This window comes from Stomoxys calcitrans, chromosome 5 (genome assembly GCF_963082655.1).
Source record: "Stomoxys calcitrans chromosome 5, idStoCalc2.1, whole genome shotgun sequence".
In the NCBI taxonomy this organism is placed as follows: domain Eukaryota; kingdom Metazoa; phylum Arthropoda; class Insecta; order Diptera; family Muscidae; genus Stomoxys; species Stomoxys calcitrans.
Window position 1 is genome coordinate 43,856,310 of NC_081556.1, and position 22,823 is coordinate 43,879,132.

Sequence of the window (22,823 nt, forward strand, 5' to 3'; positions counted from 1 at the left end):
TCTGTGCCAAATTTCAGCAAAATCGGACAAAAATTGCGGTTTGTAAGGGCTCACGAAGTCAAATCGGGAGATCGGTTTATATGGGAGCTATATCACGTTATAGACCGATTTTGACCTTACGTGGCACAATTATTGGAAGTCACAACATAACACTACATGCAAAATTTCTGGAACTGGAAGAAAAAAGGTGTAAAAGTGTTCGCGTATGCTGATGACATGGCAATTGCGGTTAGAGGAAAGTTTCCCAGCACACTAAGAGATATACTTCAGGAAGCTCTACGTGCAACAGCAAAGTGGGCTACCGAAAGTGGTCTATGCACAAATCCGGGCAAGACAGAAGTAGTTATTTTTAGCAGGAGATACAAGCTCCCTACAGTGGAAACTGTCTCCTTGGGAGTAGAGAATGTTCCATTTACAGAAAGCGCAAAATACCTGGGTGTTTTGCTGGACGTGTCGTGCATTGGGTATATACTGCAGTTGTTAGACCTATAATGCTATATGGTGCTGTGGTCAGGTGGACGGCGCTTCGAAAGTCCACCTACTGTTCAATACTTAACCGGATCCAAAGGATGGCTTGTTTGAACATTACAGCCGCACTGAGGACGTCACCATCTGATGCTCTGAATTTAATGCCAATGCCTACAGTGGAATCTGTCTCCTTGGGTGAAGAGAATGTTTCATTTACAGAAATCGCAAAAAAAAACTGGGAGTTTTGCGGAACAAGAAATTGAACTTCAAATCCAACATTTTGGAAAGGAAAGGGCAAGGCAACTCTTGCCCTATGCACCGGCAAGAGAGTCACTGACAAAAGTTGGGGTTTTAGACGTTGGGTCAAGCATTGGGAATATACTGCAGTTGTTAGACCTATAATGCTATATGGTGTTGTGGTCTGGTGGACGGCGCTTCAAAAGTCCACCTACTGCTCAGTACTTTACAGGATTCAGAGGACGGCTTGTTTGTATATTTCAGCCGCACTGAGGACGACAACATCTGATGCACTGAAGTTAATGCTACACCTTATGCCTCTGGATATTGTGGCTAGACAAATTGCAGCTAACATTAACGTGAGGTTAAGGGAGTTTTCTCATTGGTCATGTGGCGGCTACGGACACTGTGTTATCCTTGATTCAATATCCCATGTTTCAGTCAGTGTGGTTTACACGCTTTTTGATAAAAATCGCTGGAGAACGTATTTTTGAAAACAAAAAACGGCCCTCGACTGTTGCAGATCTCTCAACGTGATGGCTGAACAGTTCAAAATTCACCTGTTCTGGGAAGCCGGGCCACAGAGATATCCCAGGGAATTGTAAAGCGGACGAGCTTGCTAGACTAGGAACTCCCCTACACTTTACAGGGACACTGGAATCTGTGGGTATGCCTCTAGTGACATGTAAGCTAAGTTTCCAGGACCAAGCCCGAAAGGCATCGAAGGAAAGATGGTCACAAAGAGGGGGTTGTGAGCATTCCAAAACTATGTGGCCTCATCTAGACTTGAGGAGGTCTACCGCTCTGCTGTCATTGGCTAGAACAAATGTCTCAGTCATTGTGGCCGTCACGACAGGTCACTGTCTAATCGGAAAACATGCTGACAGACTTAAGGTTGCCAGCAACGGCTTTTGCAGAAGCTGTGAGGACATCGAAGAAGAAGACACTATAGAACACCTTCTGTGTGTGTGTTGAAAGTAGTTTCCCTCTGATGTTATTTTGAATTATTTGAATTGATTATCTAATTTACCTTACCTTATTTTGAATTACCATGTAATAGTTTTTAAGTCACTGTTGAAACATCCCAGTATTCCAAATTAATAGTATGGCAACAAGTTAACCATCCTCTTTGTGTGTTGTTGTATTGAGTGGAGGCCGAGGCTTCTTGGTGTTGCCACGAAGAAGTCTCGATCTCCTTTTACTACAGCATCACATCCAAGTGGTTGGTTCTCTGCAGCTTTTTATCATCTACATAAAATGTAAGTTGTATCCCATACACCCCTCTAAATAAAAGACAACCATATCATCCCATTTTGAACTCAATCATCTCGGGTTTTCATTTAAAAGGCAAGTGAGGTGATTCATTCCTCAATAAACTTGAAGCTTTTATTTTATTTGAAATAAAATAAAAAATATAAATAGTGAATTTGGAGTAATTTTCAAACAAAACGAAAAATATACTACATCTCCGTAGTATGAATTTGCCATGTGCAAAGTTTCTCCACATTAATGACACAAATCCCAGCTCATTTACTCCCAAATAGCTAAAATCCCTTATTGATATTGAACATGGTCCTTCGAACCTTTATTGAACACAGCTTAATGGTTAAATACCTCAAAAGTTCATTTTGTTAGTATCACGGAAACCCTAACTCGCTGTAACAAATGTCAAACTGTCGTTTTTTTACATGTGCCAAGACCGAAAGGAGAATTATAAGTTTTTATTAAATATTTTTCATCAGACAACGGAAAGTTAGTTCAAGATCGTGAAATCGGTGGAAAGCTATTGTTCTCCATCCCACGCAACGAGAACGCGAAGAATTGCTGAAATTTTTAGTTACAAGGCCCTGACACGTGTAGGTAACGGTTCAAGGCCACCAACCTTGGAAACGGGCACATTCTGCAGGAACTGTACACTTCAGCAAAACCACAAAATTAATTAATCGATAATAAAGGCGGCGGCATCGTAACTTCCAATTACAGGAAGCCCCATCATCGCATAAAGTAATGTGAATAATATCCAATATTTCTTTTGGAAAACATACAGAACGTACATAAATACGTAGTCTTCGCCTGAACCACGTTATCTAAATGTATGTACATCCCTGTTTAAAAGAGGAGGCGACAAAATTTCGAAAGGCTTGTACAACTAAATTGTTCTCACCGACTCATTCCTCCAAGTCAATAGACAGGGACACCCAATTTCTAAACCCTTTCAACTGCACCACCTCGTCAGCAGTATATTTTCTTTGGTGATGTCCCGCTGGATTAATGATGTAAGTCCAATTCCAATTTTTAGCTAGAAAGATAAGTGAAAAAATATGAACCATCTCATTTCTTACGGCTGAACAATCCAAGTTCCCTCCGAGAAAGATACAGGCGAACGAAAACTACCATCTTTCGGTAGAATTTAGTTTCATGATAGTTTTACTACATTTGCCTACAGATTTCTGGACACACCATCAAAGCCTAACACATTTTCACCAACATTCACAATAGGCGTCATCAATTTTTTTTTTTTGCATGTTTATAAGCCAATATAGGAGAAACTCAACACATTCCGATTAGACTAATAATTGTTGAATGCAAATGCCCAACACAATAACCACCTTTGAACAATCACAGATCTCCATTTATTCTAAATGGAATCTGGAATAATAAACTGGAATCATCCTTAAAGTACGCCACACTATTTCTACATTAGTGATTCACAATAACACACATTTGGTACCATATATAATTTTTCACCTTTTGCACAAGCTGGTTATTTATGTTAACTGGAGTTGTACTATGCAATAGTATTTGATTCTAATTTATAAATCTATTCTCGATTAGAACCCTTATAAAGGCCGCTAGAGACTAATTTTTGGCACACATGCTGGACGTTTTAACTGGTATGAAATTCATCTACAATAACTTGTATTGCCCCCTGCATGCGGAATCTGTTTTCTTCTAATTGCAATGTAAAGATAATATACACGCAGTATTGGTTTGAATCAGTATTTTTTGGACCCAATTGATAAACAATCCCTTTGTTTTAAGAGATAACCCCGTTTGAATTCACAATACCTGAGTTTTATATTCCTCTTTTAAGCCAAGACACAAACCATTATGGAGGATTTTACATTTTATTCCGATGATTTGGTAATATTTTGTTCGGAATTTGATAACCTTGCAAAGACTGAAATTACGGACTCAATGCTTGAGGTAAATTTGCATGACTTGAACCATCGATGGTCAGAGGTGCAAAGGTCATATAAGGAACTTCTTATCAATAAGAAGGGCGACCTTGACCAGAAGTCATTGGAAGCGGCACGAGGCAAATATAGCACATGCACGAAGTCCTTTCATAATTGTAAGGCGAATATCTTCGACTTGCAGAAAACTTTTGTTGCTTCCCCTATAAGCTCCTCCTTTATAGCGAATGACATTCCAGCTACCGATTTAGCTATAAAGGTACCTCCCTGCGACACGGAGCTGTTCTATGGAGGCTACGAAGAATGGCCAGCATTTAGAGACATGTTCTCTGCGGTATATGTCGATCACCCTAGACTACCGCCTGTTCAAAAGCTTTATCACCTCCGCCTCAAGTGTCGCGGGCAGGCAGGAGAGATTGTGAAGAAGTATAAGCTCTGCGGTGAAAATTTTTGCTTAGCATGGGAGGCTTTGCGTATGAGGTACGAAAATAAAAGGATATTAGTGGACAATCAACTTAAAATTCTTCTAAATTTACCTCCCATTACTTCCGAAAGTTGTGAGTCCCTTCAATACTTGCGAAGCACAATTAATGACTGCCTCTCTGCTCTGAAGGCGCAGAATATCTCGACAAAGGACTGGGATCCTATACTTATTTACATTTGCTCCACTAAACTTCCCCACGAAACTCTCTCCCTGTGGGAACAGTCCCTGAAATCTCACAAGGAACTTCCAGAATGGGAACAAATGGACACCTTTCTCTCACATAGGTATGAAGTGGTGGAACGTTTGAATAGCATTCAAGATGCACGACCTGCAACTAAAGAAATTCATAGGGAAAGTACTACTGTGACCAAGGATGAAGCCAGTTTCCCGTGCAAGATATGCAAACTTAACCACCCATTGAAACAATGCCCAGAATTTAAAAAGCTTGACCCACAATCTCGAAGCACATTTGTCTCCTTAAATAACATATGCATTAATTGTCTCTCTTATACTCATACTCGGAAGAACTGTCAGAGCAAATTCACATGCAACACTTGTAACAAGAACCATCATTCACTACTGCATTTTACCCGAAATGGAGCTAGTTCTAATCAAAAAAGCTATAGTCCAAAATCACCGGTTAGCGACGAATCTCAGGCCCCAGAAGAAGCCCCGGATTCTTCTTATACGCATCACAGCAATGTAACTTTGGAAACAGCTTCACACTTTACTTCTAATGCTGACAATTCTTGGAAAGGAAACACTTTGCTACCTACTGCTGTTGTCCAAATAAAGCACAATGGTGATTTGTTAAAAGCAAGAGCTTTTCTTGATCAAGGCTCTGAGCGCTCTTTTGTTTCGAAGACTCTTCAGCAGCGATTAAAGCTTGTGGTTGAGAATAAGAATTTCCAGATCCATGGAATGGGTGGTGAAATTGTGGCAAATTCTAATTCCATATGTTCGTTAACTCTGTATTCAGAGAAGCATGAGATTGAGGTGAATTTGGGAGCGATAGTTGTCCCAAGAATCACAAGGCTTTTACCTAATTTCGAGATAGCCAAGTCACAAACCAATTTTAGTGGCATAGAGGGTTTGGAACTCGCAGACCCTGATTTCTACACTCCTGGGAATGTAGACTTGCTCCTCGGCAGCGATGTGATGCCCTCTCTTCTCATAAACGGGTTACGTAAGATTTCTGAATCTCTCCTTGCTCAAGCCACAATATTCGGTTGGATTATTAGCGGGCCTATTCAGTGTCAATCTGTTTCGGCATTCTCCATTGGAATTTCTGAAATGGATGACGAAGCCATTAGTACACAACTCAGAAGATTTTGGGAGCAGGAAGAGATACCGAATAAGATTCCCTTTTCGAAAGAAGATGAGTTCTGCGAATCTCTGTATTTGAAGACCACGTATAGGAATAAGGATGGCCGATATGTGGTTAAACTTCCATTCAAACCTGGGTTTCCACGGGAGATGCCTTTGGGGTGTTCTCGTTCTAAAGCCCTCATCCAGTTTATTGGTATGGAAAATTCTTTGAAAAAAAATTCCGAGTTTGCCGAAACTTATCGAAATGTTTTGGCCGAATATTTGACACTTGGTCATATGACACCAACATCATCTCAGGAAATAATTTCCCAAGGTTCATTTCACTCATATTATATGCCTCACCATGCGGTTATGAAGCCCGACAGTCGGAGTACTAAGCTAAGGGTAGTCTTCAATGCTTCAAGGAAAAGTAACTCAGGCAACTCCTTAAATGACATCTTATTAGTTGGACCAACCCTACAACTGGACCTCATGACCCTGATCGTTAATTGGCGGCTATATCAGTACGTTTTTTGCGGTGATATAGAAAAGATGTATCGCCAGATCTTGGTCCATGATGGAGACACTCCCTTTCAACGAATCGTCTTTCGGATGAACCCATGCGATCCCATTCAAGACTTCACACTCCGAACGGTGACATTTGGTGTAAATTGTGCACCATATTTAGCCATCAGGACATTATTACAGCTTGCCAAAGACTCTGAGGATCGTTTTCCTCAGGCAGCACATATTTTAAGAAATGAGACATACGTAGACGATATTCTGACAGGCTCTCATGATTTAAATTCGGCTATAAAAGTGCTCTCTCAAATCATTACGGTATTGGAATCTGCTGGATTTCATTTGAGAAAAATATCGGCAAACACCAAAGATATACTGGAATCCGTTCCCAACGAATCACTCTTAGATTGTGACTTTCTCAAGTTCGCAGAAACAAGCGGTACTAAAACGCTTGGAATACAGTGGAACGCGCTGAAAGATTGTTTTTCATATAAAATAGAACCCATAGAAAAACAATTAGATATTACAAAAAGAAAAATACTGTCCACTGTCGCAAAAATATTTGACCCGGCGGGGTGGATTTCGCCCATTATAATCCAGTCAAAAATGCTCCTACAACATCTCTGGTTGGAAGGAACTAAGTGGGATGAAAGCGTCAAACCCAATACCCTGCTCAAGTGGAATCAATTTGTAGATAACATACAGCTAATACCCAACATACATATTCCTCGCTGGGTAAAGTTTGCCCCCCTTGTCTCTACGCAGATTCACGGTTTCTGTGACGCGTCTGAGAAGGCGTATTGCGCGGTTATCTATTTACGTGTCCAAAGAAATCAATCAACGGAATCTAATTTATTTGTGTCAAAAACCAAAGTGGCTCCGCTAGAACCCGTAAGTCTACCAAGACTGGAATTGTGTGGTGCTCTACTTCTCTCTCGGTTGGTGAAAAAAGTACTGTCTCAACTCCCGATAAATAATTATGACCTCTACTTATGGTGTGACTCATCGATTGTCCTCGGCTGGTTAGAAAAACCGCCATCATCATGGAAGACATACGTCGCTAATAGGACAGCAGAAATTATTCGAAATATTGGTAACATTTCATGGCGTCACATTCGATCAGCAGACAATCCAGCAGATGTGGGTTCTAGGGGTTGTAATACTATGGACCTCATGCAGAATTCCTTGTGGTGGAAGGGTCCAACATGGCTTATAGAGCCGCCAAACGAATGGCCAAAGTCTCTTCCTGCATATATTGACCCGCCCGAAAAGAAAAAGATAAATGTTTTCCATATGAACGAAATTGTAGATCCCTTAGAAAGATTTTCAAGGTGGGACCGCGCCATACGAGTAATTTGCTATGTACGAAGGTTTTTGCATAACTCCCACAAAGAAAAACGACAACAACACACTCAAGACTCCAAAATTATAACACATTCCGAATTCACCGAAACAAAAAACTTGCTAATTACTTTGGCCCAAAGGCAGTACTATGGCAAGGAATATCATTCACTTTTGACGTCAAAACCTATTAGCAAGAAAAGTCCTTTATATTCTCTAAATCCTTTTATTGATAAATGTGGGGTACTCAGAGCCTCAGGCAGAATCTCAAATTCAGATTTCGCCTTTAACGAACGCCATCCCATCATAGTCCCCGTAAAGTCCAAATATTGCACTTTATTAATCGAGTTTACTCACATTTTTTTGATGCACGCCGAACACAACCTAATGATAAGGACAATTCGAAGCGAATATTATGTATCGAGGCTTAGATCAGCAATAAAGAAATGCATACATCAATGCAAAACTTGCATTGCATATAAACAGCGCCTCCAAACACAGTTCATGGCAGCATTGCCTATTGAACGAAGCAAATTTTCCCCTCCGTTCACCATAACAGGTCTAGATTTCGCGGGACCATTTCCAATAAAGGTGTCTCGACTACGACAGGCTACATTTCTTAAAGGTTATGTTTGCATTTTTATTTGTCTAAGTACGAAATCCATCCATTTGGAACTCTGCTCGGACCTTTCATCTGCCTCATTTCGGGCTGCCTTTGTAAGATTTGTTGGAAGGCGAGGCCTGCCACAAAAGTTGATGTCGGATAATGGTACTAATTTTGTGGGGGCTGAGAGAGCATTTAATTTCCAATATGTCCATTTTCTCAAAGCCATATCCAAGGATATTGTTGAAAAGTACGCTACACATGGATTTCAGTGGACCTTTATTCCTCCCAATGCCCCACATATGGGGGGAATTTGGGAAGCTGGGGTGAAATCCTTTAAAATGCATTTTCGGAAAGTAACCCAGAATGCCAAATACACGTTCGAGGAATTTTGCACCCTTTTAGTACGAATCGAGGCGGTCTTAAATTCTCGACCCCTATCACCGATGACGGACGACCCTTTGGAATTATTAGCCTTGACCCCAGGTCACTTTTTACGAGGTGCTCCTATGGTTGCTATGCCGGAGGCTACTGACGAGACATTTCCTATTGTAGACAAATGGGATAAACTCAAATCTATCCAACACCAATTTGCTCGGAGGTGGAAGGATGAGTACATTAAGGAACTTCAAAGCAGATACAAGTGGCAGCGTTTGCAAAAGAATTTATCCGTAGACCAGTTCGTCCTTATTAAAGACGACTCCTTGCCTCCGTGTGAATGGCGGTTGGGTCGCATTACAAAAGTTTATCTAGGACCAGACGGTCTTGCCCGGGTAGCTGATATAAGGACTCAGCTTGGGACCATAAGGAGACCAATAGTAAAATTGTGTATTTTACCATATAATGCTCCTCAATCTTAAATATTCCTTACAATCGTTTCTGTCAAGACGTACCTATTTGAAATTATCATTATTTCATATCATCACACAAAATTTTGTCTTCCACAGGGACAGAAGAAATTCCAGAATCCATCAATGCCTAATTTGTAAAAATTATCACCCTCTTAGATATTGTAGACAGTTCTTAAAAATGGCGGTCAAAGATCGTCGTCGTGCTGTTGTTCGCCATAAGTATTGCTTAAATTGTTTGGCCCGTTCGCATAAAACAGCGCAGTGCACATCAACTAATTTATGCCAACGTTGCGAAAGGGGACACCACACCCTACTCCATGAACCAATTCAACAAAGACTACAACCAGAACGATGCCGAGCTGACAGAAGAAGAGTTCTAAAAAACAAATGCCAACGTCCAACTACACAATTGCGTCCAGCCGAGAGAGGTGGTCATAACTCAGCAAATTCTAGACTACGTTATGGTAATAACAGTAATTCAGAAAAATCTCAACGGTGCCTGGAGAAAGCTTTTCGTATATTGAACCAGCTCAAACGCGCTCTATAATTGTTGCCCTTTCCGGCCAAGGGGGGCAGGATGTTGAAAGTAGTTTCCCTCTGATGTTATTTTGAATTATTTGAATTGATTATCTAATTTACCTTACCTTATTTTGAATTACCATGTAATAGTTTTTAAGTCACTGTTGAAACATCCCAGTATTCCAAATTAATAGTATGGCAACAAGTTAACCATCCTCTTTGTGTGTTGTTGTATTGAGTGGAGGCCGAGGCTTCTTGGTGTTGCCACGAAGAAGTCTCGATCTCCTTTTACTACAGCATCACATCCAAGTGGTTGGTTCTCTGCAGCTTTTTATCATCTACATAAAATGTAAGTTGTATCCCATACACCCCTCTAAATAAAAGACAACCATATCATCCCATTTTGAACTCAATCATCTCGGGTTTTCATTTAAAAGGCAAGTGAGGTGATTCATTCCTCAATAAACTTGAAGCTTTTATTTTATTTGAAATAAAATAAAAAATATAAATAGTGAATTTGGAGTAATTTTCAAACAAAACGAAAAATATACTACATCTCCGTAGTATGAATTTGCCATGTGCAAAGTTTCTCCACATTAATGACACAAATCCCAGCTCATTTACTCCCAAATAGCTAAAATCCCTTATTGATATTGAACAGTGTGTGTCTCGCACCATTTTGAATTTTTTCCACACTTCAGGTCCTTCTTTTATTGAAAAGATCTTAACTCTGACATCCAATTCACCCAACTTATCAGATTGGAAATTATTTTCTTTTAGAGTTTTTCTCATTTCTTTAAAAGAAATTTTCTGTGTTACACTGCAGAGGTCTCGCCACAAACCACCACAAGGCAAGAAGAACCAGACGCCTACAAATATTCCACAACACTTGGAAAATGGTTGCAAACAAAATTAAAAAGAAAACACAAAAAAATAAGACAGCAATTTTGTGCAAACTCTCTGTCTGTCCGAACTTGGGTTCGTCATGGCATGTGCCAAATTAAATGCCAGCAGAACCTTGAGTTTTACACACTGTTGATTGCTGGGATTTCTTACAAAACCGAAAATTGTTGGGGTTTTTTTCTTGAAGAAATTTTCACCGAGAAACCACATTTGTTGTGTTAAGACAAGTGGAAAAAGAGAAAGGCCTACAATGCTGTAATTACTTTAGTTCACAAAGATTTGTAAAAATTCTTAATATAATTTTTGTAAGAAGAAATTAAAAAAAAAAATGTTAGAAAAAATATCCCTGACCCAAGTTACAGGGTTGCCAAGAAGATTTGAAAAAAACTGAAATTTTTCGAAAAAAAAAATCGAAAATATTATCATAAAAGATTTTTAATATTAGAAAAATTTACATTTTTGTTTAGATTGACATATTTTTTTAAACTCAACAACCTTCTCAGCGAAATTCTGTTAAATTTGTTTGACAGTGGCAGAATATTTTATTAAAACTTGCATTAAAATTGGGATTTTTAAGAAAAATTCCAAAATTTTAATGTAATTTTTTAAGAAAATATTACAAAAAAAAGTTAGGAGAAATGTCCTTGGACTAAGTTACCTAAGTTGCCAAAAATATTAAAACAAAATTAAATTTTTAGAAAAAAGAAAAACAAAAGTTTTATAAAAAAAAAATTGTTTTTAGAAAAATCAACATTTTTATTTAATTTGATGCATGTTTTTAAGCCCATACACCTTGTCAGCGGAAATGCTGTTACATTTTTTTGACAGTGGCAGAATATTTTATGAAAAATTTCATTAAAATTCGGCTTTTTAGGAAAACTGCCAAAAAAAATTTTTTCAAAAAGGTGGCAACCCTTTTTTTATAATAGCAGAATATTTAATAGAAAATTTCATTAAAATACGGATTTTTAAAAAAATTCGAAATTTTTTTTTATATGTGGCAACTCTTTTTCTTTAATATATATTCATTAATAAAATATTCAAAATTTGTATTCATGTAAAACTTTTTATCTTAATGTTTCAAATTTAATGATTTTCTTTTTTCTCTCCTAAGACCGCTTAGCAAATTTTTTAAAAAATAAAAATTTAAAATTTTAGTAAAAATTTCAAAAATTTAAAAAATTGCCACAATGTTTCAAAATAAAATTTAAAAAAAAAAATTCCCAAAATTCTTAATGAAATTTTTCTAAGAAAAAATTAAAAAAAAATAAATTAAGAGAAAAGTCCTTGGACTAAGTTGCAAAAAAGTTAAAAAAATTAAAATTTTCGAACAAAAAAACACAAAATTTTTATCAAAATAAATTTTTAATTTCAGAAAAATTTTCATTTTGATTTAATTTATTACATGTTTTTAAACCCAACCCAACCCAACTTCCACAGCGAAAATGCTGTTAAACTATTTGACAGTAGCAGAATATTTTATTAAAAATTTCATTGAAATTCGGAAATGCCAAAAAATCCAAAAAGTGGTAACCCTTTTTCGACAGTAGCAGAATATTTAATTAAAAATTTTAGTAAAATTCGGATTTTTAAAAAAATTGGATTTTTTTTCAAAAATGTGGCAACCCTTTTCTCACATTGGCAGAATATTTTATTAAAAATTTCGTTTAAATTTGACTTTTTAAAAATATTACAAAAAAAAATTAAAAAAGGTGGCAACCCTTTTTGGTCAATTTTAATTTTAACTGATAAAAACTTCAAAATTTTAAATTGTATAGCAAATTTTGTCAAAATGTTTACAAATTCAATGTTTTACACCCTTTACCTTAGGATGGGGGTATACTAATTTCGTCATTCTGTTAGTAACTGCTCGAAATATTCCTCTGAGACCCCTAAGGTATATATTCTTGGATGTCATGACATTTTAAATCGATCTGGCCATGTCCGTCGAAAGCACGCTAACTTCCGAAGGAGTAAACCTAGCCCCCTTTTGCATAAATACTTCTTATTAGTGTAGGTCAGTTGGGACTGCAAATGGTCCATATCGGTTCATGTTTTGATATAGCTGCCATATAAACCGATCTTGGATCTTGACTTCTTAAGCCACTAGAGGGCGCCATACTCACCCGATCTGGCAGAAATTAAGCATGAGGTGTTTTGTTATCATTTCCAATGACTGTGCTAAGTGTGGTTCAAATCGGTACATAACCTGATATAGCTGTCATATAAACCGATCTGGGATCTTGACTTCTCGAGCCTCTAAAGGGCGCAATTTCCATCCGATTTGGCTGAAATTTTGCAAGAAGTTTTTTGTTATGACTTTCAACAGTTGAGCTAAATATGGTTTAAAACGGTCTATAACCTTATATAGCTGCCATATAACCCGATCTGGGATCTTGACTTCTTGAGCCTCTAGAGGGCGCAATTCCCATCCGATTTGGCTGAAATTTTGCAAGAAGTGTTTTGTTATGACTTTCAACGGTTGTGCCAAATATGGTTTAAATCGGTCTATAACCTGATATAGCTGTCATATAAACCGATATGGGATCATGACTTCTTGAGCCTCTAGAGGGCGCACTTCATTTCTGATTTGGCTGAAATTTTGCAAGAAGTGTTTTGTTATGACTTTCAACAGTTGTGCCAAATATGGTTTAAATTGGTCTAGAACCTGATATAGCTGCCAACATACTTGTCAAATATGGTCAAAATCGGTCTATAGCCTGATACAACTCCCATATAAACTGATCTCCCTATTTTACTTCTCGAGCTTAGCACGCCTTTACTTGTTTTATACTAAGATAAATAATTTTCGACAATCATAGAATTTTTTTTTTTAAATTTTCACAATTTAAAATAATTGTCTCAATTGCTTCAAAATAGAATTTGCTTGAATTGGATGCCCCACCAAATTGTTTTAAAATTTATTTCTTACATTTATAGAAAACTTTGTTAAAATTTTTTTTTTAATTTTTTTTCTCAGAGTATGGCAACCCTCTTTATGTACATACTTATTGGGAAATTTTGTTTTTAATTTTATTTTTCTTTTTTTTTTTGTAAGCATTCCCTTAGGGATTCTCTTTCATTCCTTCTACAACTTCTTTGTAGACATGGCCCATTGAAAAACAAATAATTGCAGATAATTTCTTTCTGGGTCTGGGGGTGATTCAAAGATAAATACAAAAATTTTAATTGAATAACTTTGGAAAATGTTCTGCAATTGCACAAAAAAAACACACACACACACACAGCTATTATGCCTGGAAAAAAGTTGTTGACAATGCCATTAAGACCTGTGGTATTTCACAGTAATTAATTTTTTGCCATTTCCGTTTCCGTTACCGCTGCTGTTCAATGTCCTAATGTGTTTATTTGCTCTGAGATAAAGACGAGAGCCACTTAAAATTAAGGCAAATAATCAGCAACTTTTGTGTAAGGACTTTTTATTCCTTTGATTATGCAGCCATCTACAACTTTGTTAGGGTTTTAAAATTAAAATGTCACTTTATGGTTTTCATTTCACTCTCTCTCTCCAAAAAGAGAGGAAAAGCTTTTAAAATTTTACGAGGCATATAATCTGCTATGTTAAAGCAGGCAATTGATGGAAACTGCCGTGACATATGGCTTTTGGACATAATTTCTCCTCAAATACTTTGAAGGAGGAAAAAATCATAAAAGTGGATTTTGGTTTTCCAAAATGCAAAAAAAAAAACAAAAATTCATTAAGCCTCATGAGCAGAGCATAAAATCAAGCCATATGCCATGGACTTGAAATCAACTTAGCATGAAAGGGTTAACTCTTCACAGAGGGTGAAGAATAGGCATACTTGCAAATTAAGGGTTAACTTTTTGATAGGATTTTCATAAATTCTGTTTGAAACAAGGAAAGGAAAAATTTATACAGAATCCAGTGGAGTTTTGACTTGTTTAATAACCATTTAAGATTAAATGCTCACTTTAAGGTTATTTATTTAACTTCCTCAAACGAGTGAGGAATATTTATAAGAAATAAAAATCTTAACATAATTGGGTCGGTTAGGATTTAAATTGGTCAAATCAGTTCATGTTTTGATATACCGACCTCCCGATTTGACTTCTTGAGCCACTAGAGGGCGCAATTCTTATTTGATCTGGCTGAAAAATTGTACGTCATGTTCTTGTATCACTTCCAATACCTGTGCTAAGTATGGTTCTAAACGGTTCATAACCTGATATAGCTGCCATATAAACCGATCTGGGATCTTGACGTCTTGAGCCACTAGAGGGCGCAAATATCATCCGATTTGGCAGGAATTTAGCATGAAGGGTTTTTTATGACTTCCGATAACTGTACTTAGTATGCTTCAAATCGATCCATAACCTGATATAGCTGCCATATAAACCGATCTGGGACCTTGACTTTTTGAGCCACTAGAGGGCATAATTCGCATCCGATTTGACTGAAATTTTGCATGAGGTGTTTTGTCCTGACTTCCAATAACTGTGCTAGGTCAAGTTCAAAACCGTCTATAATCTGATATAGGTGCCATATAAACAGATCTTGGATCTTAACTTCTTGAGCCACTAGAGGGCGCTATTTTTATGAAGTGTTTTTGCATGAAGTGTTTCATTATGACTTCCAACAACTGTGCCAAGTATGGTTTAAATCGGTCCTTAACATGATAAAGCTGCCACATAAACCGATCTTGGATTTTGACTTCTTGAGCCACTAGAGGGCGCAATTCTTATTCAATTTGGCTGAAATTTTGCATGAAGTGTTTCGTTATAACATCCAACAATTGTGCAAAGTATGGCTCAAATCGGTCCATAACCTGATATAGCTGCCATATATACCAATCTTGTATATTGACTTCTTGAGCCAATAGAGGGCGCAATTCTTACCCGATTTGGCTGATTTCTTATGCGCAGTAAAAAGATTTAAAACCAACAGCCAACATCTCTTCAAAAAGACACACAAACCAAAAGCCACTTATCCAGTCAATCAGCGATTGACTTAGAATAGCTTTTCACATCAGTATATTGCAGCTACATATTTTTCGACGTGCATACATTCGTTTGGCGCTTCTTTTGTTTGGCCACAAAATTATTTCACTAATGAGTGAGTAGGTGGATGCATGTGATCTATTGGTGGCATAGCAATCTGATGAGCCCTTTGGCAAAGGCCGAAATCACTGTTATTGCAGCCCGGCCCCAATAAATTTAACACACCACATAGATGAGACTGTTGGAGGGGTTTTTGTTGTTTGCCAAAAATTCAAAAATAAAAAAAAAATTTAAATAAAAAAAAAAAATTTTAAAAAAAGATTTAAAACAAATTAAAAAAAAAATTCAAAGCACAGGGTGGGTTTTTAGCCGTACTCGTAAAGCATACAAACATACTGAAGGATATGTAAGAGGCAAATTCAATTCATTGTAACAAATTTCAGCGAAATCGGTCAAAAGTTCACATTTCGTACGCCCAAGAAATGCTCTAATGTCTCATCATCTTCCCCACAGCATTTGTAGGGCATGTGTGGCAGATGATGAGACGTTGGAGGATTTCCTATGTCAATGCCCGGCTTTCGCGGTTAAAGGACACCCGTACATAGGTGGGGACACAATAAATTTACCTTTAATGGATCTAAAACGTGAAATCAGGAAATGGGCATATATATGGCAGATATATCCAATCTGAAGGAGGCTCAAGAATTGAAATCGGGAAATCGGTTCAAATGGAAGCTAATCAGGTTATGTATTGATTCATGTTTGACACATTTGGAGGTCATGGCTACAGTGATTGTGCCAAATGTCAGCAAAATCGGATAAACATTACGTCCTCTAGAGGCTCAAGAAGTAAAATTGGGAGAACGGTTAATATAGGAGCTATATGGGGTTTAAGACCTTGGTGCACCCATCAAACATCATAGAAGATGTCATAGTACAAAATTTCAGCCAAATCCTAAGAGAATTGCGCCCTCTAGCTATATCAGGTTTTGCACCATATTTGGCACATAAGTTGGAGGTCATTAGAGAAGTTATTGTGCAAAATTTTAGCAAAATCGGAAAAAATTCCGCACTCTAAAGGCTGAAGAGAGAAATATCTAGAGATCGGTTTATATGGGCGGTTAGTATGGATGCTGAAGAATATTTGACACTCCTTATCAAGCCGGAAGTAGAACATTCGTGCATTCTATGGGACGCCGCTCGAAGATTCCCCGAATTTAAAGCAGAAACCAATCTATCTGGATTACCTTACGGCAGATTCATGATCCATAGTTTGAGACCGAAATACGACTTCGTTCTCGAACTGAAGGAATCGTTTGGCATCCCCACGAAAATTTCCATTCCGAAGACAAAATTGATATCCTAATAAGCAGCAAATGGTGGGAGATCTTTAAGAAGCCTGCGTTTATCAAACAGAACTCCATGCTGCCAAAAGCACAGGCAACTACCTTCGGATGGGTGATCCACGGCTCCTGGTCAGATTGCGCATGTGTCAGGTAGAACCCCAAGAACCTCATTCGCATGCTATTTCGACGCGGTAGTATGTTGAAGCCGGTTCAACAGCATTGAAATGCCCAAATCTGCAACTTCTAAGCTCACGGAGTGCATCCATGGATTCGATGCAATTTTTATTTACTTTCCTCTCTTTGAAACACCAAAAACCCCATTCACATGCCATTTCGACGCGGTAGTATGTTGAAGCCAGTTCAACAGCATTGAAATGCCCAAATCTGCAACTTCTAAGCTCACGGAGAGCATCCATGGATTTGGTCCAATTTTTATTTACTTTCCTCTCGCGAAGAGCGGCTCTTATTTACTTTAATTTTCCCTTTTTACTTTATTGAAATAAGTTAGTTAAGTGTATCACTTTAAAGTGTAAAGTTCTAAGTCAATACAGTTCACTTAAACCAAGGTTCCATTGGCCTCGTAATAAACCACTTGAATTGAAAGTGACACCATGCGTTTCATTTCATAAAGTTCGCTTGCGGTCTCATAGGATCAAGTGCATCAAATAACTAAGGAAAATAGAAGACCCTTCGATCCATCAACTATTGGTTGAAGACTTCTCAACACTCACAAATGCAGCTAACATAAGTGCAGAACACCACGAAATGTTAAATTCAGCTTCGACTACGAATGCAATCGATTTTTGACTTCGTCAACGGAAATAAGGATTGAATAAGAACAAGTTGACGAAAAAGGCTCAACGTTTCATTGGGTTCATGTTTCTGACACTGCACTGCTCACTAATTAGTGAGTGGTAGTATGTAATCTCTTTGTGGCATAACAATCTGATGAGCCTCCTGGTAAGGCTGAAATCACGATCATTGTAACTTGCCCAATACATTTTTGCACACCACACTTGTCGAGACTCTTTAAAGGGGTTTGTTGTTTTGATTTTTTTTTTCGAAATAGAAGCAAGAATCAAAACACATTGGTCTGAGATGAAAGAAAATCAAATAACAAAATGAAATATTGTTGTGACCAGCGAAGAACAAAAAATTTTTCCAATTTTTTTTTTTTCAAAATTGAACTAAACATAATTTCTAAATTTTCCTTTGTCCGAATATTAATCCCAAATCTGCTGCTTCATACTTCTGACATTGCACTGCTCACTTATTAGTGAGTAGGTGGTAGCTTGTAATCTCTTAGTGGCATAACAATCTGATGAGCCTCCTGGTAAGGCCGGAATCGCGATCATTGTAGTTTGGATAATACATTTTTGCACACCACACTTGTCGAGACTCATTAAAGGGGTTTTTGTTTTGATTTTCTTTTCGAAATAAAAGCAAAAACCAACAAAATGAAATAATGTTGTGACCAGATATAAAAAGCGGAGAACAAAAAAATTGTTTTCGATAAATTTTTTTATTTTTCAAAATTTAAATAAACATAATTTCTGCCCTTTCCGCTTTTCATCCTTTGTCCGCATGATAATCCAAAATGTGAATTCCTCTATTCTTTTTTTTTTTCTTTTATCCCCAAACTGTTTAATCTCCCTCTTAAAATGACAATAAAATGAATAAAATGAAAAAAATAAAATTAGGAAATCTATCATTTGCCTTTATTGAATATATTTTGGCAAAAAGTCTAAGCAAGGGAGACATTATCTGCCTTGATTGTGCTTAAAATTTTGTTTTTTTCGTATATCCTCCCCAAGGATAAGCCATGTATAAGCTGCTGTTGTGAGTTTTTGCTGCTTAATTTTTCTTGAAGCAAAGACATTAAGGATATTCCCCATGACAATAAAACTGTCCCACCACCCAAGATAAGAAAACACAAAAAAACAGATACATAGTAGGTACTGTTATATTGTTGCCTCTATTCATGTCCATACAGCTGTTGCCAAATTTTGTCATAAACTCCAATATAGAACTCAAGAACACAATGCCAAGGAAGAGTCCCCTTAAAAAAAGACTAAAGCAGAAGCAACAAAATGGTATAATTCCTTAAAATGAATCGAAATGCATCAGCTAGTCAGTGCAAGTCAATGCAGCTGCTGCATGTGCTAGACAGCAAAAAAAGAAAAAATCCTTAAAGGATGTCGCTCATCATATCGAGAGCGGCAGCACTGTTCTTGAACAAATTGCAATACATGGATGAAAAGAAAAACGCCAATACCAAATTTATTAATAATCAAAGCGAATACAAAAAAAGAGGACTAAGAGAGAAGAATACCAGAATTTTTTACTTAATGTCTTATTGCCAAGAATATGACATGGAGGAAAAGGAATATAAAGAAGGGGAAAAACTAGAAATGCATGGAGTACATGCTGGTATTTTTCATTTAATATCTTCTATTCATTGTTTAATAATAATAGTAGATATTGTGCATGTTGATATGTAAGCCGCCGCCCCCACATATGTACACCAGAAGCATGTTGAAAGGATTTCATTTGTGGCAAATGTTTACACATGAATGCATATGCCAGCACCCACATACGTTTATCAATAACAACGAAGCCACATCCTCAAGCCAGGAAGCATGCAGGCAGGCAGGCAGAAGCTTGCGGTCCCCCTGCATTGAACAATGCCAATTGACCCACAAAATCTATGGTGGTTTGTCCGCTGCGCGGTTAGCCTGGAGAATGCAATTGAACATTTGCTAACAATATTCTTGTATAGCAAAAAAGATTTAAAATTCTAAAAAAGGAGAGCACTGGAAAAACTTTGAAAAAAAAAATCGAAAAGAAAGAAATTTCTAAATTTTTAGAAAAGTTTTAAAAAAAAATCAAAATATTGCGCTATAAGAAAAAATTACCTTCGAAAAGGTTGCTTTTACCATTGCACGCTCACTAAATAGTGAGTAGTTAAAAGCATGTAATCTTTTTGTGGCATTGCAACCTGATGAGACCTCTGGCAAATACTGCCCTATAAGCAAAATTTACTGACAAGACCTAAAATTACCTTCGAAAAGGTTGTTTCCACCATTACACGCTCACTAATTCGTGCCTAGGTAGAAGCATCTGATCTTTTTGTGGCATTGCAACCTGATGAGGCCTCTGGCAAAGGCCGAAATCGCGGTCGGTGTGGCCTGTTCTATACATTTAAGCACAACGCATTATCGAGACTCTTTAAAGGGTTTGTTGTTTTGTTTTTCTATTTCAAAAGTGAAACAAGAAAGAAAACACACTTGGTCTAAGCTGGAAGTACAAGTCCAAATAAGAAAATGAAATATTTTTTTGACTAAATAAAAGAAGCGCAAAAAACAAAAAAATCATAAAAAATTTTAAAACTGTTAAAAAGGCAAATTTTTGGTTTTTAAAATGTTTCTCTTCTTCAAATTATGAATTTTTTTATATAAATTTTTGTTATGAAAAATTTTTAGAATATATTTTTTTAAGAAAAATTTTAAATTTTTTTTCAATTTTTTTATATTTTTTTAAAATTTTTTAAAAATTTTTAGTCAAAGAATTTGGAAAAATAACACATAATTGCTGAATTTTTATACGTTCACAGCTATGTTTTTCTTTGAATAGATTAGGTTAGGTTAGGTTTAAGTGGCTGTCTGCCATCAGACTCACTCAAACGTGGTTCTTCAGAGTATTTTTAATAACTTCGTAATTTTTTGAGTTCTTCAGAGTATTTTTAATAACTTCGTCATTTTTTGAGCTATAAAGTTTAAATTTCACTAAATCTGTGCCAGTACATGTATGGGTGGATAGGTTAGGTGGAACGCGTAATGCTAGGCTAGGTTAGGTTAGGTTTAAGTGGCAGTCTGCCATCAGACTCGCTTAGACGTTTTCGTCCATTGTAATACCACAGGAACAGAAGAAGGAAGATGCCTTCTAGTTCCTACCGTTGAACCATCCAGATAGCTTTAAAAAGCTCAATAACTTGCGAAAGTTCACATCAGCTATATCAAACAGTTTCTCAAAGAAATGAGAACTCCTACTGACTGCTAGTGCGGGACGCACACACAGAAGGTGTTCTATTGGGTCTTCTTCTTCGATGTCCTCACAGCTTCTGCAAAAGTCGTTGCTGGCAATCTTCAGTCTGTCAGCATGTTTTCCGAATAGACAGTGACCTGTCATGAGGGACACAATGCTGAGACGTCTGTTCTAGCCAGCAAAGCGGTAGGCCTCTCCAAGTCTAGATTAGGCCACATAGTTTTTGGAATGCTCTCAGCCCCCTATTTGTGACCATCTATCGTTCGTTGTCCTTCAGGCTTGGTCCTGAAAACTTAGCTTTCGTGTCGCTAGAGGCATACCCACAGTTTCCAGTATCCCTGGAATGTGTAGGGTAGTTCTTAGTCTCGCAAGCTCGCCCGCTTTACAATTCCCTGGGATATCTCTGTGGCCCGGCATCCAGAACAGGTGAATTTTGAACTATTCAACCATCTCGTTGAAAGATCTGCGACAGTCGAGGGCGGTTTTTATGTCCAGAAATACGTTCTCCAGAGATTTAATGGCTGCCTGTCTTAGTCATTCCCCCACTTTCTTAATTGCAGGGATCTCTGCTTGATACACATTGCAGTGATCGGGTAGTCTTTTCGATATGACCAGTTCTAGATCTTTAGAGTACACCTCAAATCCCACTTGGTCGTTTAGTTTGGAATCATCCCTATAGAAGTCTATGTTACTTCTGTTACCAGGGATATCGTAGTTCCTATCGGTTCTACCAGGAATAGTGGTACAGTACTTTTTATCAAAAAGCGGCTCAGGTGAGGGGTAAACCACACTGTCTGGAACATCGGATATTGTATCAAGAATAACACAGTATCCGTAGCCACCACATGACCACTGAGAAAGCTCTCTTAACCTCACGGCAGTGGTCACTGCAATTTGGGTAGCCACAATGTCCAGAGGCATAAGATGTAGCATTAAATTCAGTGCATCAGATGTTCTCGTCCTCAGTGCGGCTGTGATGCACAAACAAGTCATCCTTTGGATCCGGCTAAGTATTGAGCAGTAGGTGGACTTTTGAGGCGCCGTCCACCAGACCATAACACCACATAGCATTATAGGTCTGACAACTCCAGGGATCTTTGCCTTAAGATATGTTTCTTTAATGAGCAGTAGGTGGACTTTTGCAGCGCCGTCCACCAGACCACAACACCATATAGCATTATAGGTCTGACAACTCCAGGGATCTTTGCCTTAAGATATGTTTCTTTAATGAGCAGTAGGTGGACTTTTGCAGCGCCGTCCACCAGACCACAACACCATATAGCATTATAGGTCTGACAACTCCAGGGATCTTTGCCCTAAGATATGTTTCTATCAACCTCTCAGGAGTCTTCAGCATAAAGGATGAGAGACTAAAAGAACGAAAATCTGTCGCCTTGGTGTGATAGGGTTTCCCTGCTTTCGGAATGAGAATGACCTTTGTGTCCCTTCAAAGGTCGTGAATGGCTGTTTCAGTGCATTTGCCTTTACTATATGCATGCTGCTGCCGCGACAGGCGATCTCCAGGGATCTCTTTCCCTAAGATATGTTTCTATCAACCTCTCAAGAGTCTTTTGCATAAAGGATGAGAGAGCAATAGGACGAAAATCTTTCGCCTTCGTGTGGCTAGGTTTTCCTGCTTACGAAAAGAAACAGGTATTTATGGCATTCTGATACAAGCAGAGTATATCCGCCTAAGCCAGGGAACCAGTCTATCAGACACAGCTTGTCAATCAACCGGTGATACATCATCAGGGCCTGGCGACTTAAAGTGAAACTTCTTATCGCCCAAAAGGATTTTCGGCCATTTTCCTAATGGCCTTCGAAGAATGCATACCAGTGACAACCATTTCTGGCTCCACGTCCAGTTCAGTGGACAATTTCCAGGGAAATGTGTATCAACGAGTAGTTCTAGAGTTTCATCACTAGAAATTGTTCACACATTCTCTGACTTCTGAATATACCCCAACGTAATAGGTCTCAAGGAGGCCACCATAGCGCAGAGGTTAGCATGTCCGTCTA

The 22,823-nt window shown here is 37.8% G+C and overlaps 2 protein-coding genes across 9 annotated transcripts in view; one reads left to right on the forward strand and one right to left on the reverse strand.

Annotated features, from left to right (window-relative positions):
• The window catches only part of LOC106081057 (heterogeneous nuclear ribonucleoprotein L), a 451,695-nt gene that overhangs the window by 136,601 nt on the left and 292,271 nt on the right, over nt 1–22,823 (reverse strand). The window lies entirely within an intron of this gene.
• LOC131997684 (uncharacterized) lies at nt 2,333–9,944 on the forward strand. Of its 2 annotated transcripts, none has more exons than XM_059368912.1 (2): nt 2,333–2,981; nt 9,109–9,944. In XM_059368912.1, exons 1-2 carry the CDS (start codon nt 2,977–2,979, stop codon nt 9,557–9,559), a joined length of 456 nt encoding a protein of 151 aa, XP_059224895.1. In that variant the 5' UTR covers nt 2,333–2,976; the 3' UTR covers nt 9,560–9,944. The 2 variants fall into 2 exon arrangements, with proteins under 2 accessions (XP_059224895.1, XP_059224896.1); XM_059368913.1 differs by having other exon boundaries at nt 2,339–2,981; nt 9,169–9,944.